This window comes from Argiope bruennichi, chromosome 3, assembly GCF_947563725.1.
Source record: "Argiope bruennichi chromosome 3, qqArgBrue1.1, whole genome shotgun sequence".
Lineage (NCBI taxonomy): Eukaryota > Metazoa > Arthropoda > Arachnida > Araneae > Araneidae > Argiope > Argiope bruennichi.
The window spans coordinates 92,775,791-92,794,270 of NC_079153.1; the positions used below are offsets into that span (position 1 = coordinate 92,775,791).

At 29.3% G+C, this 18,480-nt stretch overlaps 1 protein-coding gene across 1 annotated transcript in view; it reads left to right on the forward strand.

Annotated features, from left to right (window-relative positions):
- The window catches only part of LOC129963973 (protein O-mannosyl-transferase Tmtc3-like), a 334,865-nt gene that overhangs the window by 216,482 nt on the left and 99,903 nt on the right, over positions 1 to 18,480 (forward strand). Inside the window, exon 7 of the mRNA XM_056078611.1 lies at positions 986 to 1,098. Coding sequence (XP_055934586.1) covers positions 986 to 1,098 — 113 coding nt within the window. The remainder of the gene's footprint in view (positions 1 to 985; positions 1,099 to 18,480) is intronic.

Here is an 18,480-nt window from a genome sequence, read left to right on the forward strand (position 1 = left end):
GACGAGAACATCACCTGAGATGGTACCACCCTCCAAACTTCCACACTACACCAGTGGGAGGCCCCGACGGATTTAATGTGTACCAGGCCCGGTTACATGGTGGTTCTTTTGGGGGAATCGGGTCTCCAACCTGAAGTCTTCTGATTCCGAAGCCGATACCTTACTACCGGCCCAAAAAAGTATAGTAATTGTAAAAAATATGAACTCGAGATGTTTTTCGAATCTCCACATTTCGATCCCAGGGAGGTCTAAAAACACATTTTTGGACAATTTCCGTCTGTCTGTGACAATGATAACTCAAAAATGATTTGAGCTAGACGACTGAAATTTGTTATATGGTTTTTTACTTCACATTTACAGATTTGTATCAAATTATGCGTAAAATCTGTCCAGGAGAAGTTCGTCTGGCCGGCTGTTCGAATACAAATTAATATGATAATTACAAATATAAATATAGTTAGATAAATAAAATTTGGTACATGAATTTAAAATATATAGACTCCATTTTTTTTCCCTAATGGCAAAATAGAAAATTACTGTTTTCAGTTACAATTTTTATCAGTTTTTCTTTTTTACTAAATATATTTATTATTTCTGTAAATACTAATTTTTGTTATAGTTTTTATAACTATTCTGCTTCTAATATATTATTCGTGTTATAGTCATCAAACCGTTGAGTGACCGGAATAATACTAGATATAGTTAATGAAACGGAGTTTTGCTTAGCTTATTCAAGGTTCTGATTTTATCAAAGTAATCATATTGAAATTAAGACTCATGTAGTTTTAAATCGTATTTTATGCGGCTAAAGAATGAATTTGAAATGATATTTTTATTCAAGATAAAGCTGAATCAAGAGTGTTCATATATATATAAAAATCTTCTCAATTATGATACGACTAGCATTTGTGTTTGAAATTTTTATAAATATATTTTATTATTCAACTAAAAATTCAAATAATTTATGACTATTTATTTGTTTTAGCCTGGCAAGAATGCGGAATTACTTCCATAATAGCAGTTTTAGGATTATTATGTAAAGAGCAAGCTTTGACAGTACTAGCTGTCTGCTGTATATATGAGATTGTAAGCCCCAAAGTAAGTAACAATTATTGTACATTTTTCAATATATTTATGCGATCAATAAGCATTTTATATATTTTTATCTGTAACTAAAATAAAATAGTTAAATTTAATCTCATATTGTTTTGTATAATTATAAGGGGATCTTTTGAAAACATATCTTCTGAAAAGAGATAGAATTTTTGAGAAGTAACCCAAATGTGAACAATGGAATTATGAGAATACTATCCAATTTGAAAGCATAAATGCAAAATAGTTTTTTGAACCACAAAATCAACCAAATTGAAAAATGTGAAATGAAATATAAAGAGATTATGATATATCAATTTGTCTCGTACATGTTGTAAACAACTGGAAATATAATAGACTCAGAAGGACTGAAAAAGCTATTCTCAAAAAGATTATTTACAAATTTGTTTCAAAATACTGAAACAATAGCTATATTTTAGAATCTCGCTTGTTTGTTTTTTAAATTTCTATTATTCAATTTGACATTATTATTGATAAAACTGTGCAAATTTTCTAAATATCGTCTGCAACTAGAAGCGAATGAATAGGGTTTTTTTTCGCAATGTAGAAGTTTACATCAAAGGATGAGCAATTTTTAATTTCACATTTCAATGACAATTTTAATTCTATCATATTTTTTGTAATTTGATTGACAAAAGGATGAAAATTTTCTTACACAATATATCGCCATTTGAAAAATTCGATAGCACTACAAAACGCTCCGTCATATACCAACGCTATTGTTTAAAGAAATAAATAAAAGGAGTATCCAAAAGAACTCTTTTATTAGTGATTTAAAATATAGACTTCCTTTATAATAATCAGTTTTTATACTTTCTATTCTTATATCTAAAAAAAATATTAATATTTTTAAATTAAGGAAGCTTGAATCAAAGTTTTTTTCACATTCTATACCAATTGTCATTATTTGTATGGAATAAAAAATTAATTCAATTCATTCCTACATAACATTCTGGAAATATTACAAAAGCGTTTTCTCATAGAAAATGCACAAGTTCACGAAGTTGTAGATACATAAAACATCAGAAAATGTGTGAAAAATGTGTTAAATATTATTGAAGAAAACTGTTCAAATAAAAAATAATTAATTAGTAAATTAATTATTTTTTAACGCATGAAATAAACCATGTTAAATAGAACCAAATAAAAACGAAGTGTGTTTTTTCAGTTGCAAACGACATATACATTTTATAATACAAAACAATCGCTTTACTTTTCATTAAAATGCCTACGAATTATATTTAAATGCCGTTTAAAAATAATAAAATGCATTTGCATCTTATCCTACTTGAATTATTCTTATAAATATTTTAATAAAGATATCAATGGAATTTATGTAGACAATTGCCTTGAGAAAATAAGACAAAATATTTTATTCAGAAGGCACTTCATAATCGATTTAATCTCGGAAATATATAGCGGAGGAATTTTTGAAGTATAAGCATGTTCAGAAGAGTAATTTCTGTAATCAGAGATTTGAATTGGAATTGTATTTTGAATATTGTATAATTCCTTTTAAACAAGATTAGATATTTATAAGATCCTTAAAATAGCATATATCTGATTAAATTTTAAAATAAATAAAGCCACATTTATCAAAATCCTTCTTTATAGAAAGATGATTATAATTCGTATACGTAAGACTATTTTTCATGGAATTTATATATATTTCTTATCATTTATTTAATAGAAAGAATAGAATTCTTCATTTTAGAATCATTTTGATAAGAGTATTAAGAAATAGAAGAAAATTAGTTCAGTAAATACTAACCGTGTTTCCCTCATAATAAATGGTATATATGAATTATTTCTTTTTTCTTTCTTCATAAGCAAATATTTTTAGAATTTGATATTATAATTATAAAAGAATGTCATTAAAAGAAAAGGTCAATGGTTTGTTGATGTTGTTGTTTCTAATGGCACTTGCCATGGACAAGCTCACTGATGTAGTCAGCAATTTTAAGCCAAAGGAGCGTCTCTTGTTTTAGTAGCGGCAACTAGGAACAAGAGTACGTCTTAGCTACTCACGCATCATTTTCGCTTGCACAATCCCTTTTTACAGGGGGGCACATTCACACATCTCACAGATAGAACAGATGCAGAACAACCATGCCCGAACCGGGACTCCAACCCAGGATGACCAGATCACCCCTATGCCATGGTTAGTTAATCATATCAAATATAATACGTATAATTGAAGTCTCTCAATCTTCACAGGTATCTGAACTCGAATAATGTTAATAGAAGAACACCCCAGTTTCTTTTTCAAAAATACGAAAGAAAAAAAAAATCTCACAACCCCTTTTCCCAAAAAACCGCAGTGAGAGCCTGTATTCTTAAAAGGGGCGATATATAAAATATGCCCTTACCTGATGAATATTAAGCAAATATATGCTCAGATATTCTTTGATATTTGTCATAAAACTTCCCTATCTGCTGAATCAATATGGAGGAATGCCTCTAAGGGATAAAACACGTGCTTTGGGTATTCAAACAATCATACTTAAAGACAGAGAGATTAACAGTTGTACTCAAACGTCTCGTACTGGACGTCCGTTGTAGATTCGCTGAAACGGCGTTTGGGGCATTTCAGGGATGATAAGGACTTTCCACAAATATTACTTAGAAACAGAAGGATAAAATAATGCGAAGAAATTGAAAATAATCCCCATAACAATGAACTGCATCTGGCACAATAATCTCTGAAATTGAAATTGAATCTATTCAGGCACACGCCTTTCTTTCACTTTCGTTTGGCTCACATTTTTTTTTCCCTTAATCTATCATCGGAGGATTTTGTAACGCAGTTCATTTAAATGCGCAATTACAAATCATGAACACGTGTTCTTTAAAGGGTAATATTTTTTTTGAAATAATACATGTAAATAAATCATTGGAATTTATTGAGTTTATTGAAGGAATCATTAAGATACATTCTAGTTTAATTATTTTTAAAACTTGCCCCCAAAATAGAATAACTGCACTTTAACGAAGTTCTACATTCTTTTTATAATTTAATTTTGGTTGATAGGTAACTAAACAGTTCCCCAAATATAATTTGTCTCCCAACTTATAAACATTTAAATATAAAGTTAGAGGTTTTTCTTATTTGGTGTGAATAATATATGTGGTATCTTTTTTACATTTATTATTTGGAGAAAATGGGAACAACTAGTGGCTTGTTTGATATCCAAATAGGTTGTTGAAAGGGAAAAAGTTGACGATTCTGCAGAATTCCCAAAATATTTCCAAGCTAGTATATGTATACAGACATACTTTTATATTCGTGTATTATTTATTGTCATAATTAAAATTTTTCAGTGTAAATACTGTGAATTTTACATTTATTTTTCAAAACTTTTTGTGAAAGAAAAAAGTAAACGAAAAGAAGTCAGATTTCGCTTCAACATACATATTTTCTTCCTTACTTACATATTTGATTTACATAATTCTAATTATTAATGATGTCAAAAATATGGAAATCCCAAAATGCAGGAATCTGTCATTTAGATATAAAATTTCAAATTGTTGTGTAGAATGCAAAATTCTAGGAACTTGTCTACTCTCTAGATCTACAGAGACTTCAAAATAATACCAGCGATGCTATTATTGCAAAAAAAAAATATTTATAGCATTTTGATATATTTTTAATCGAAATTTGCATTACGCAATTAATTAAGTGTAAAAATTAATATTTTAACTCCATGATAAAACATTAATATATTTAACTGGCACATTCTATTGCCGCTTTTGCGAAATTTCTGCTCAAGCCGAAGGAGCATTTTATTTCTCCCCCTAGCTTAAGATTATCCGAATCTGAGAGTCGTATCTTAGTTGCTTGACTAAATGACTCATTAAACTAGAAAAATGTGTTTCCAACCTTTTTATCACACTCTATTGTCCTTACCATAGGAAAAATATCAGAAATTTGGATTCTTTCCAGTGTAATCAATATGATCTTTGTTTTGATATCTTTGGTTTTATTTTCCATCACTTTCGTCTGCTGTTTGTGCTTAGAAACATCTGCCCATTTTTTTTATTATTATTCATTTCTCTGTGTCTTTTTCTTTTTAAGTGCTCTGAATCTTATATTTTGGTAAATAAAATTACTTCGCTAATAAAAAAAAATGTACATTTTTTAATACATTTTTGATCTAATATTCCTATGTAAACAGAAGAGAAAAGAATAAATATGGATAAATTTCTTGAATTTTAGCATCATTTAATGTTTTTAAAATTCAAGAAATTTAGTATATAGTCTTCAACATCTGACTACTATGGCCCTTGACCGCTTTGAAACAGAATTAAACATATTTTTTTTAAATCGCACTCTAATAATTTATTACAAACCTAAAATATTATTAGTGGCTACTGGCTTTAGTGATTGGTTGTCGTCGTTTTTGGCGACTTTGGTGACAAAAACGTAGATTCTTGAAAATTCAAGAATTTTGAAGTTGTTTTTATGAAAAAACGAGATATAGAGTATTTCTCGAAAATTTTATTTCCTATCTAATTCTATAAAACCGAAGAGGTTTAATTTGCTCTTTGGAGTGTTTACCGCGGTGTCAGCTTTCCAATTGTTTTATATTGTTGCACTGTTCTGCTAATTAATAAGCTATTTCCTGTCTTATAATATGTTGTTGATTTAAACTATTACTATTTTTGAATACTTGGCTCTGTTTCTTTTATTAGTTCTCCATGGTTTTTGCCGTCGTTATCAATTATCTAGCTATTCGTTCCAGCATCCTATATTCACTTGACGATTTTCTGTAATAATTAAATGAAAAGAGAAAAATTGTATATAAAAAGACCATAAACCACCACAAGATTATACAAAGCAAAATGATACACTTTACTTGGAATACAATTAAACAAAAAAGAATAAATATATACATGAACATTAAATATGTAATCTTTTCTTCTGCTATCAAAAAATATCGATAATAGTAATTTTTCAAGAAATTTTACGCAATAGTTTCACATCTCTCATCGCTTTCTGACAGAACCATGCTCTTTATTTCAGATTATCGTCTAAAAATGATATGTATTTGAGAAAAAATATACACCAAAATCTATTTTCGTAATGTAATTTTTGATACTATATTAGAGGAGAAAGAGAAAAACAGATGGAATAATATTTACAAATTACAAAAATACTCGGAATAATGCTAAAAATTAATTATTTATAAGAATCGGAAGTATCTGGGTGATATAAAGTACTTAAATACGATAGAAAACTGCTCTGGTAGATATCCTCTTCCTCTCACCATTGCCATTAGATCAGAGAATTAATGCTTAGTGATTGTCCTTTAATAGTTACTGATATTATTGGTCACGTTCCTATATCGGAAAGCCCAGAAGCGATCTGAAAAGCGGTAAAAATATTTATAAGTCTTGCAATATGATATTGCACTTTTCACATTGTCATTATTAATCGCAAATTTTTAATTAAAAAAAAGAATTTTAATTTCATATTTACCAGAGATCACACAATTTGATTTTTCATATTGATAGAAAATCTTTTTTTGAGGTCACCATTTTCAGTCTATAGATGCTATGAAAGAAAAGGTACTAAAACTCCTGATGGGGCAGGATTAAAATGCATTTTATGAATCTGAAGAATATAGACAAAGATGCATTGTACTCGGAGGAGATTACTTTGAAAGAAATAATACGAATTTTGTTCAATAACTTGATATCTTTTGCTTTATAATGTTATAAAAGATTTTGATGAATGTGCGGTGGAAAAACTTCAACAGGCTTGGCAACGGAAAATGACGCTTTACTACAAGATACGTTAGAAGCATAGATATCAAAAGCATAGCCAAAACATGTATATGAAACAGCTTTTATACATGCACAACATAAGCAGAAAGAAAACAAGGTTCAGATCTTACATAAAGAGCTTGCTCTACGATCAACATTCGAAAGGAAGAATTTACTTGACTGATAATCTTTAGTCCCATCGCTTTTAATAGGTTTTTGTTTGAGAGCGAACGGAATTTTGTAGGATTTCGAATTATAATGTATATATTGCCATTGAATAATTTTTGGAGCCAAATCGTCAATGATCGCCAAGGCAGAGGTTCATTCAATTGGCACCCATAAATATCTCTTCTTTACTATCAAACTAACTACACAAAATAACAATATTACAAGTTCATAACTCTCCAGATTATTTTTGTAGTGAATAGTATATATGTAGATCAAGAAAATTTAATTACAAGTGAAATACCAAGACAAAGGAAAGCAAGCTCATAATATTTTATGTGAGTTTATTAAAGTTTAACATATGCAAAGAAATTACATCGCTGAAAATAAGAATTTTGGTTAAGGAATAGTTAAACTGCACTTAAAAAGTAGTTTTTGCTGCATTACTAGTTTTCTGTGACGACGGGCCAATGCCGTTATAAAATATACATCGCTGTAGAACAAGTAATTTTATTTCTACCCAAAGTCTGGTATTTGCAGAGTTTGCTTCTTTATTTTTCCACACAAAAAAGAAGAAGAAATCAGCCTCTAGATCGAAACATTTCGCGTGAGTAACTGTTCCTATTCGAGAAAATGGAGAATCGCATTGTTTCCCGCCGAATGCTGACGAGCCTCATACAACCGCATCTTCTTGTAGCAGTTGAGAATCTTTTCCTTCTTGATCCTAACTTTCTTCTCTTTCTATATTTCTTCCGACCTTCTTATCGTCTTCTTTCTCTTTCTTTTTTCCGCGTGCCGCGGCTAATTACCGGAGCTCTGGGCGCAGGCTTCTAGCTCGTAATTGAACGATTTTTTTTAATAGTCATGGTACTTTTTGCTTTCTTTTTACTTTTCTCGAAAAGAGGACCACGACTCCAATTTGCTAGAACTAAGAAAAGGAAAAGATCGGGTGCTTTTCTTTTAATTTATCTCTATTTTTCTAATTTTTTTTCTTTTTTATTTTCTTCTTTCTTTTTTTCCCTACTTGAGCAAGAATTTTTCAGTTTATATTTCGTTTGCTATCGGCGGAACATTTTTCAGAAAGCAAGGCCTGCAAACTTTTCCTCTTTTTCCAATTTCTTTCTTTTTTTTCTTTTTTTCTTTTTTTTTTCAAATTTTGTTTTAGTTTATCATGTTTTTTAATTGTCTGGATTAGTTCGGAGTGATAAATAAGAGTACAATCTTTTAATTGCTTTTCTAGTTTTAGAGTTGTCCGAATAAAGTTCGATTTATTTTCTGAAGCAGAATTTTTAAAGGTATAATCTGTTGTAGGGCACAAGGACCTTTTTATAGATTTATTTTTTATCATGAAAATGCAAAGAGATATTTAGAAAAAAATGTTATAGAGTATTTTATTATTAGCATAGACTACTTTTCTTATTTTCTTTTATGAGTAAACAGGGATTTTTTTTCTATGCAGGGAAGTAAATTAAGCGAATAAAATTATCGTTTGCCGAAATATCTTTTGTTTTTTAATTCCAGAAAAAATTAATTTATCTTATGAAAAACAATGCTGATATTGTTGTTGTCTTTTGAATCGATAAATGATTTCATTTTCTTCCTTATAAAGTATTATACGGAATATATGGATGCTTAAAAATGATAAAGAATGAATTGGATGTGGCATTTTAAGTTTCCCAATTAAAATATAGATAAATTAAATATCAAATTCTAAATTTGCTGATTTTGTCGTTTTTTTTTTTTAAATTTTGCTTTCTATTGTTTATTCTGATGTCTTTTTCTATTTTTTTAAAATTTTTATCATAATTCCGCATGTAAAACTATTTAATTTCTTTCATATCTTGTAATAGCATTAGTATTGATGTCACGCTTGTGCGTTTATCAAAATCTACAAATCTTTGAAAGTAAATAATCCTCAAATCTTATTAAATATAGTATTGAAAGTTAATCTTTATTCCATTTATAAAAATGCCATTGAAATTGCTACAATTGTATTGATTTGGACGAGTAAACATTTTTATGTAATTAGAAATTAGTTACCATTTATTAAAGTTCTGAAATGCATTATTTAAAACTGTGTTTAAGACTGCATTATGTCCCGTCCAAATCGATCCGCTTAGTCAGCACAAGATTTCAGCATACTATTTCTGCATGTTATCTTAAAAAATAATATGAACAATTTTTATGTCAATAGGCGAACATAGTGAAGTCGTGAAACCAAATATAAGCTACAAGCAATCAAACCTGTAATAGAAGCCTGTCCTTTCTTAAAAAATTGTAAAATTGATTTTTTTAAAATGATTGTGCAGTATAAATATTAGATTTAATCATCATCTTTTTCTAACTAGAGATCGGGATTACATTTCTCCTCTCTTGATTGAGAGGAGAAATATATAATATATATTTAAAACCTATAGATAATCTTTCTTTTGTATAATTACACATTTGCACTTTTGTCATGTTATTTTTAATCTTAATAAGAAATTATTTCTTTGTAATTTTATCACGTTCTATAACTTTTAACAGGGCATTATTGTATTTTTAGCAAGTGTAAGTTTAATTATGACTGGAACAGAATGGTAAAAAAAAAATGAGTATAACACCTGACGGCCAAATTAATATATCGAACGAAATGGACTTTTTTCACACTGTAGCATACTTATAATGTAGAGACTAAATAAAGAAAAGCGCAACATTTGCTAATAATTTAAATAAAAAATAATTTTCGGTTTTATTTTGTGAAAACAGCTATTATTCAAAATGTTCTAGAATTGATCCCATAATGTATAAAAACACTAAAGAGCCTGATATGGGTTGTTAAAAGGCTTATTGATTATATCCTTTGTGTTAGTGGCAACTCTTATCCCTATTGGACTGACTTAATTAGATGAAGTTTAAGCAGGTCTATAACTCTAAAGCAATTTATAAGTGAATATTGAATGTTCTTTCATGTGACATGAAAGAGTATAAATTCAAATAATTCTTATCTAATTCAGATTTAGCCCTCATCCACCGACAAGAACAAAGGACGATTTGGTTTTTATTCAATACAAAGCAAGATGCAAATTATGCATTAGCAGGGTGTTTAATTACAAATCACTCACTTTGCAGCAGTTCGTCGATATAATCAATTATAAGATTTACAAATGACTCTCCATTAAGTGCATATATCCATAGAAATTTGAAATATATAAATTTTCTTTCTTCCATATTTAATATATTAGACTAGAAATAAATTCAAACTAGAAATAAAAAAAAATGTATCGTAATCCATTGTTGTCATTTAAATCTAAACCGAATATAGCTATTCAAAATAAAATTTATCGAAGTATATTAAACTAAATTATAATCATGTTGCTATAATGATACAAAAGGTAAAACTTCAATGAAATTTGCTTAACATTATTAGTGAGATTTAAGAGTGTTTTTCTTTTCAATTCTTTTATAATTTTTGTCAATTTCAGTGTATGTTATTTAAATATGTAATTTTACAAATAAATACGCATATTGATGATAAAAGGAAAAAATTATGCCAACGTAAACTCGAAAAAATTTCAAAAATAAAAAATAACCTTTTTCGAGTTTTATCATTTCAAAAAAAAAAAAAAGAGTATTCACTTGAATATCATCAAATATGATACAGAATTGAAGAATTATGTATCTTTTCAATACTCTAATAAAGCATCTGCCATTCTTTACTATTTGCACTGATAAAAAATGCAAGTTACAATCGAGTTTTGAAATTCAAAACGCGTTTTTACTTTTAAATCTAATGGCAATCATCAAAAAACTGCACTTACTTTGCAGCGCTACGGCCATTTCCAGAATACTTGAATTCTTTATTGTCAGTACATATGCGCTTCCGGCTTTTCTAGAAATGTCCTTTGGGTAGTAAGATTTCTACTAGAAAAAGAAAGTAAAAGAAGCCATTGAGTCTAAATATAAATAGCATTAAAAGGTTTTATTTCCTTTGAAAGTGATCCCAGATCTATTTACAGAAAAAGGAGATCGCAGAGATAAGTGCTTTTTGAGTGTTTTATAGATTTCTTGGCAGGTTACTTCTCCATTGCCCTGTTGAGGTCACTTCAGCCCATTCATTTCAATTCTAGTTCATTTCCCCAATCTGCTTCTCGGAGTCCAATGCAGAGAAAAGAGAAAGTATCCCAGTGTTTGAGGTTTTTGTCACTGGCAGCTAGAATCGTCAGTTACACTCAATTCTGCAAGAGGAACCGTGGATTCATAATATATTTAGAGTTCAAAAACTATTAAATATTTTGTATTTTATTTGTATGTTTTCAAAGTTTTATAGAAATGAAGATACTTCTTCTGCTATTTTAATCTTAAAATTTGGAAACATTTTTTAAAAATCTATTTCGCAATTATAAAAAGTTTGTAACGAAACAAATAAGAATATGTTTATCGAAAATCCCAGTTGAACTTACAGGAATGGCAGAGTACACCAAGATAAATTAAAATCACAAGGAATACTGGGTCAAAAATGCTTTCTATCTTGCTGTATAGTCATAATGAACAGTAATAGAAAGAATAGGTTGAAAAGTGTGTTTATGACTATTTGCGCATATAGAGAGAAAAGGAAAAGGAAAATGAGTCCAAAAACTACCACCAGATTTGAATTTGCCACCATTCGTGCAATAAAATATTGACAACCCTATTAAAAAACATTTGACAGCTTATAGTTTAGGTTTAGTAAAAAGGGAGCATCACATGATAGAAAAATTTTCTTCAGTGTTAAACAATATTTCAAAAAGTAATGAAAATCTGGCTGACAGAGTTCGAAAATTTGAGAATTGTCCCCTATATTGTGTTATTTAACACCACTGGATTTTTTATGGGGTTATTTGAAGTCAAAGGTCTATGCCAACAAGTACACGTACATTGAAGAAGGAAATTCAACACTGCATCAACGAAATTCAGCCACATTTATGCAAAATGGCCAAGGGATGGCTATTCGACAAAAGAGTGTGTATGTACCAGTAAAGCCGTGAAGATTAATTCCCCTATATGTTATTCCATACATAACCCTGTCCTGTGCACTTTATGATTCAATAAAAATATAACAATTTAAAGAAGAAAAAAACTGTTTTTTATTTAATTCAAATCTTGCGTAAATACGTAAAAGCTCCATTTTTGCCAACCCTAAAGTATCTGCTGCCAAATGTTTGTTTTAATAAGGTTGCAAACATTTTACTGCACGAATGGTATCAAATTCAAATCTTGCTTTAATTTTGAGACACCCTATATAAATATGAAGTAAAATTGGCTTCAAAAGAGGTGTTGATGATCACTGTCTAGGGGGCAAATTTCACATTTGCGTGGCATTGAAGATCGATTTATATTGAAGTACTCTGATGTATTCCGGCCATTGTTACCAGGAGGGCAATAAGGTCCTCTGTTCTGTCAATAGGAATTTCACAAGCAAATGATTTGATGAGCTCTAGAAAAAAGAAGATGCTAAGTAGTCTGACAAACGGCAAGACAATACACCGGAACACCAAAACCGATTTGCTTACTACAGAATTTATGCTTTTCACTATATTACTACCTCTCTATCCAGTGGTGAAATGAAGAAATACCTGCTCCTCTACAATTTAATTGATATGTTTTCCATACTCATACATATTTCTCTTTCTATTGCATGATCATATTTCGAATCTTATTTTAAAATAAAATATATATATATACATTATATGCATATATTAAAGTATTTTATGTTCTTTATTTAATAGAACTGCAATAAGTCTTATAAGATTCCTTAAATTTTTAAAGAAATAATATTATTAGATATTTTTCTGTCTGAAAATTGTGATATCCCCAATACAAATTTATTGATTGAAGTAATGAAATCTTTTTTTAAAACAAAATGGCTAAATTATGGAAAGATGTTTCATTGCATCGTGAAATTGTCACTTGAGGATATATGTTATGAGGAACTTTAATTCAAATATTATTTCATATTGTATTTGTCAAAGTTTTAGTCAATTGACCTGGTCATCTGATCCAAATTCCAGCTTCAAAATACTTATGAGACAATTATTTGCCAATGAATATTGTTTTATAAAATATTCGTTCATTTTTAATGCTTCCGTGATTTTTTCCTAATTCACTAATTTTTTGGATGTTAATAATTATTACATTTAAACCTGAATATCTGTGATGATAAAATTCATCTATAATATGGTTAGTGACAACAGAATATATAAAAAGACTTCGTTAAAACTCAAGTATAGAAAAAGATTATATCACATTAAAAAAAAACAATGTTTTGCGTATAAACTTTAATAAAGTAAAACAGGGAAAAGAATGCTTATCACATGCAAAATATTTACAATTTAAACAGTTACATAAAATGAATAGCCAAAGTTTTGAAGTATGTATTTACCTTTTTTGTCTATTAACTTGTAAGTTAAAATTCTAATATATTTACTCATGTTTAATATAAAACTAGTTATTACATGCTTACTTTAGTGTAAATAGGGCAAAAAATATCTTCTAAAACACCCAGCAATAGCTTTACTTAAACTAAGCTCAAAACCACTATAAAACTCTCTGAACTAAATTCTAAACTGCAATTACCGAAGTTTGCCAAACCATTTTCAATCCTTGACCGATTCTCTTGGCCAAAGTGGTCTCGTAAATGGAAACGACAAAAGGCACATGAAACTTTCGACATCGCCTCTCATTACCCCAGGAACTGCCCCTAATGAATGGATGTCCGAGCCGGTGGTGATACCTGAACTGGGCAGGTGGTAAATACACTACAGAGCCTTAATGAACGACCTCTTTCTTCGCCTTGGTAGCGTCAGCGATCGTTTTAACCGAAAGAGAAAAATTGCTTTCAGGAGGAAAGAGCAAAGGAAAAGAAAGAGGATCCTGAAAAAAAAATTCCAGGCAGTTGATTAGGTTACCATTAGCAGCGTTTCCCTCTAAATACTTCGTTCTTGTTCTTTCAGCTAAAGTAGGGGCAAGCAAGAAAGTCCAAGGCCCGCCGTCACTCGTAATTAAGTTTATTGTGGCCTGATTGCCGCCTCTAAGCGAAAGGAATTGCAAAAAGTGTTTCTTTTAGTGGCAAAACTGTGTAAGTCCGGGGCTTGAAGGAACGCTGAAAAACGGATGTGTGATTGAGAGGTACCCACGTCCCTGAGAATAGCACTTTTTTCCCCATCCCCCCCCCCTCTCTCTGTTTCTGTTTCATTAAAGGAAAACAATCATTGTTATTGATGCGCCTTGAGATGAAAGCATTAAGGATTGATTTTTTATTGCAGAGTTCTTCATGACGGATGCAGTCGTCAAAGATAATTCCGTTATTCGATTGGGCCCCTTGTTCAGTTTTAAGTACAATCTATTTAACAGTTTGTTTGGACTCGTAGTTTGTTTTGTACACCCATCTCACTTATTGGAAAGAACTTAGCTAAAAAAAATACTATTTGGAGCATTACTTGTTAATGGAATTCAATTGAATATCCTTTTCTTTGTAATAAAAAAATGTTACTCCATTAAATTTAAGAGACCCTTTTTGTGAGCACAGATTATTATTATTATTATTATTTGGAAATTTTCTTCACAGGTGATAGATTTTTATTGGACATTTACTGAAATATAGTTCTGGTCACTTAAATTCTTTTTTTTTACCCTGACTTCTTTGATTTTAGCTTAAGTACCTGGAATTATTTCGACAGAATGTAATGAATACGTAGGCATTGCTATGTTTGATTTACCCGTTAACTGGTTCGATCTCTTCGGAAAATATGTATCTAAATTGTGTCTCAAAACTTTAGCGATGATGAATATTCTCGCCAAACACAGACTATGCGTAATATGAAATGATTTTTTTTTTTGGTACTTACGTATCAACGCCACCGCGGCAACAGATTTGGCGGTTTTTGCGCTAATGCGCCAATAAAGAGCAATCCTGTTGTTCGCACGCAGTTATCTTTTGGATTCCTTGTTGTTTGCTGATTTTTGACGCCATTTTCGGCGGGCAGAACTTAAAAAATGCCAGATCTGTAGCTGCGGTGGCGTTAATACGTAAGTACCTTTTTTTATTTCAATAATCACAATTAGATGATTAATACAACATTATGATACATTTAAGAAAAGCAATTCATATTATATGCGGGTTTTTTTTTATTATTAATACTTTATTTGTCCCTTTGTTTTCGACTTGGCCTCAAAATGTTTTAAATATCTTGAAATTTACTAATATGTTTGATTTTTTACTAAAGTTGTAATTCAAACTGCAAAATGTCATTACTTATTAATCCTGACGAATAAGCTCATCATAACGCAAAATTTTGTACTTTTTCTATGATGAGTATACTGGTCAAAAACTGCTTGACTAGTCAATCTCTTTTGAAATGCTATGAAGTACTAGTTACAAATTTGAGCTACAATTAAAAAAGAGGATATAAAATTTTAACTATTTCTATTCTCTATTATTAACAATATACCAACAATTCTAAAATACAGCAACAATAATACGTACACTGATGATATTCCCAAAATAAAGACTGTTACGTGCAAATCCGTCACTAGAATTATGTTTCAAACTATAAACAAAATAAATAATTATGTGTTGCATTCTCTCCCATAATTTGATTAAAATGTACGCACAGTATTGTTTATTCAAGTAATTATAGGGTTTATCTATATCCAAATTGGCGCATTTAGTGAATTTTCTCCAAAATAGCAAATTTGGCTAACAATGTGGAGAATTTAACCATCTTTAAAATTTGATGTAAAAAAAATGTTCACAATGCAAAAGTGAATCATTTAACAAATTTAGATTTTTTTTAACTTTCTTTGAAATATATGTTTAAGATAATATAATAAACAATACCCCATCATTGTTTTTCAATATTAACTATTATTTTAAAATTGATAATAAATACTAATATTTTGAATTAAGTATAGCGAGTATAAATGCTAATTTTCTTCTATTTAGGTCAATAAAATAATTAATGTAATAAAAATTATAAACAATTTAATTTTTTTCAGTAATTTCCATTTTGTATCAATTGGGAAAATAATCAATTCTTTTTTTTTACAGTTACTATTGAAGGCACATACTATATTATTAGGTAAAAAATGAATATATTATTTGTACATTCTTCTTGAGTTTGTTAGGTCAGGTCTTTAAGGAGATCTATATCACTATGTTTAAGGTATATTAAAGTTTTTCAATTCGACATTTTATGTGGAACCAGCCCTTTTTTAAAAATTATTCCTTCCTATGCAACTCTATTTCATTTGCTTAGGAAATAAACATTAGCGTTTACCCAATCAAATTTCAATTTATGTAACAATTGCCCTTACAAATATTTAATAATGGAAAAAAATCTGAAATAATGTTAATAAAATAACAGAAAAATTTCCTCATTCTGAAGTAAGTGACTTAAATATTCACAGTTATTTTGTTTCTTTGATTGTTTGGAAATTTGATTTAATGTCGGATACATCAAAATAACCTTGTTTCAAATAACATGGAGCAAATAAAATTTGCAAATATCATTCGAGTTACAAACTACGATTACGCTTTGAATAATTACGATTTCTCTCTACTTAATTATATATAATGCGCATATAATGCTCTTAATCATGCAGCATTGTAAACAGATATACAGCAATGCATCAGATTTGCAATAACCTAAACATTTCGACAATCCATTCGAAACAGGACAGCAATTAGACATTGAATAATTGGGTTTGATTTCTCGTAATTATTCAAAATACAGTCATGTTATTAGATATCAAGCTGATATGAAATCTCCTCTTAGAATCGAATACAATTTACTAGTATAATAAAAGTTCATGATAATCAACCACAAGCGATGAATTCAACATTTAAGTAAATATGTAAGATTGTTAAAACGATTCAGCAGTTCCATTCTTTTACTTTTTTCGTATTTAAAATTTAGAAAAAAATATTATTATCGTCAAAAAAAAAAGCGAACACGAGATTTCGACAAATCTTCGAATGTTTCAGATCTTTCCGAGTCAAAAAAAAAAAAAAAAAAAAAAAAAAAAATTAGGCATTATATCTATCTGTCCGTAAATAAGATATCTCAAAGAAACACTTTCAGCTAGATGGAAAAATTTTATATAGAGAGATTTATAAAATGATTTATAGATTTTTATCAAATTTTGAACGAAATTCCTTCAGAAGTGAGTGCAGTCTGATTGATTATTTGAATACAAGTGAACTCGATAGCTCCAAAACGCAAAAAGAAAATGGAATTTAGTACATAGGTTTAGTATCTAAAATGCAGATTCTTATCAAATTTTGAACGACATTCCTTCTGGAGTGAGTCCTGTCTGATTGATTATTTGAATACAAGTGAACTCGATAACTTCAAAACGCAAAAAGAAAATGAAATTTGGTACATAGGTTTAGCATCTAAAATATAGATTGTTATCAAATGTTGAACGAAATTCCTTTAGAAGTGCTGTCTGATTGATTATTTGAATACAAATGAACTCGATAACTCCAAAACGCATAAAGCAGATGAAATTTGATACATAGGTTTAGTATCTAAAATATAGATTGTTATCAAATTTTGAACGAAATTCCTTCAGAAGTGCTGTCTGATTGATTATTTGAATACAAGTGAACTCGATAACTCCAAAAAGCAAACGAAATTTGATACATAGGATTAGTATCTAAAATATAGATTGTTATCAAATTTTGAACCAAATTCCTTCAGAAGTCTGCCTGATTGATTATTTGAATAAAAGTGAACTCGATGACTTCAAAACGCTAAAAGCAAATCAAATTTGATACATATGTTTAATATCTAAAATACAGAATTTGGATCAAATCTGTCAAACGGTTGGACATATGTCGTTCTGTACTTTCACATGCGTGAAAACGCAATAATTAAAATAAGATCAATTAAATTCGATATTTTGTTATTACAATTATAGTTTTGTGCCAAATTTTGGTATAAATAGGCTGGAAAAAAGCCGTCAAAATGCCTATTCTCGCGATAGACTCAATAAAATTGCTACATTCATGCCATGGATCTATAATTCATAATTTTCTTTAAGCAATGTCATGAAAGGTATTCACGACTTTCTCCTGGTTCCCAATTTTATGCTGAGGAAAAGGAATAAATACTACCTTACGAAAGTATGCGGGAAAATTTCGCGGAGACGACTCGCTTTGGATTTTCTTGAGGACCAAAGTATTTAAGTTATGAATTCCTTCTACATTCTTCAAATATGGAATCGAAAGTTTCTGCTATTGATTTCTTCATCTCCAAATATTCTTTACAAAGTCACCAAGGCGACAAGCAAATAGATTAAATTAGAGAAGAATTTGAAAAATATGTTATTCAGCAATAAGAAAATATTCATTTTCTTGCTTCTGAAGAGGACTTCGACTTTATATAGCTTAGTCATTTGTATAAAAAATAAATA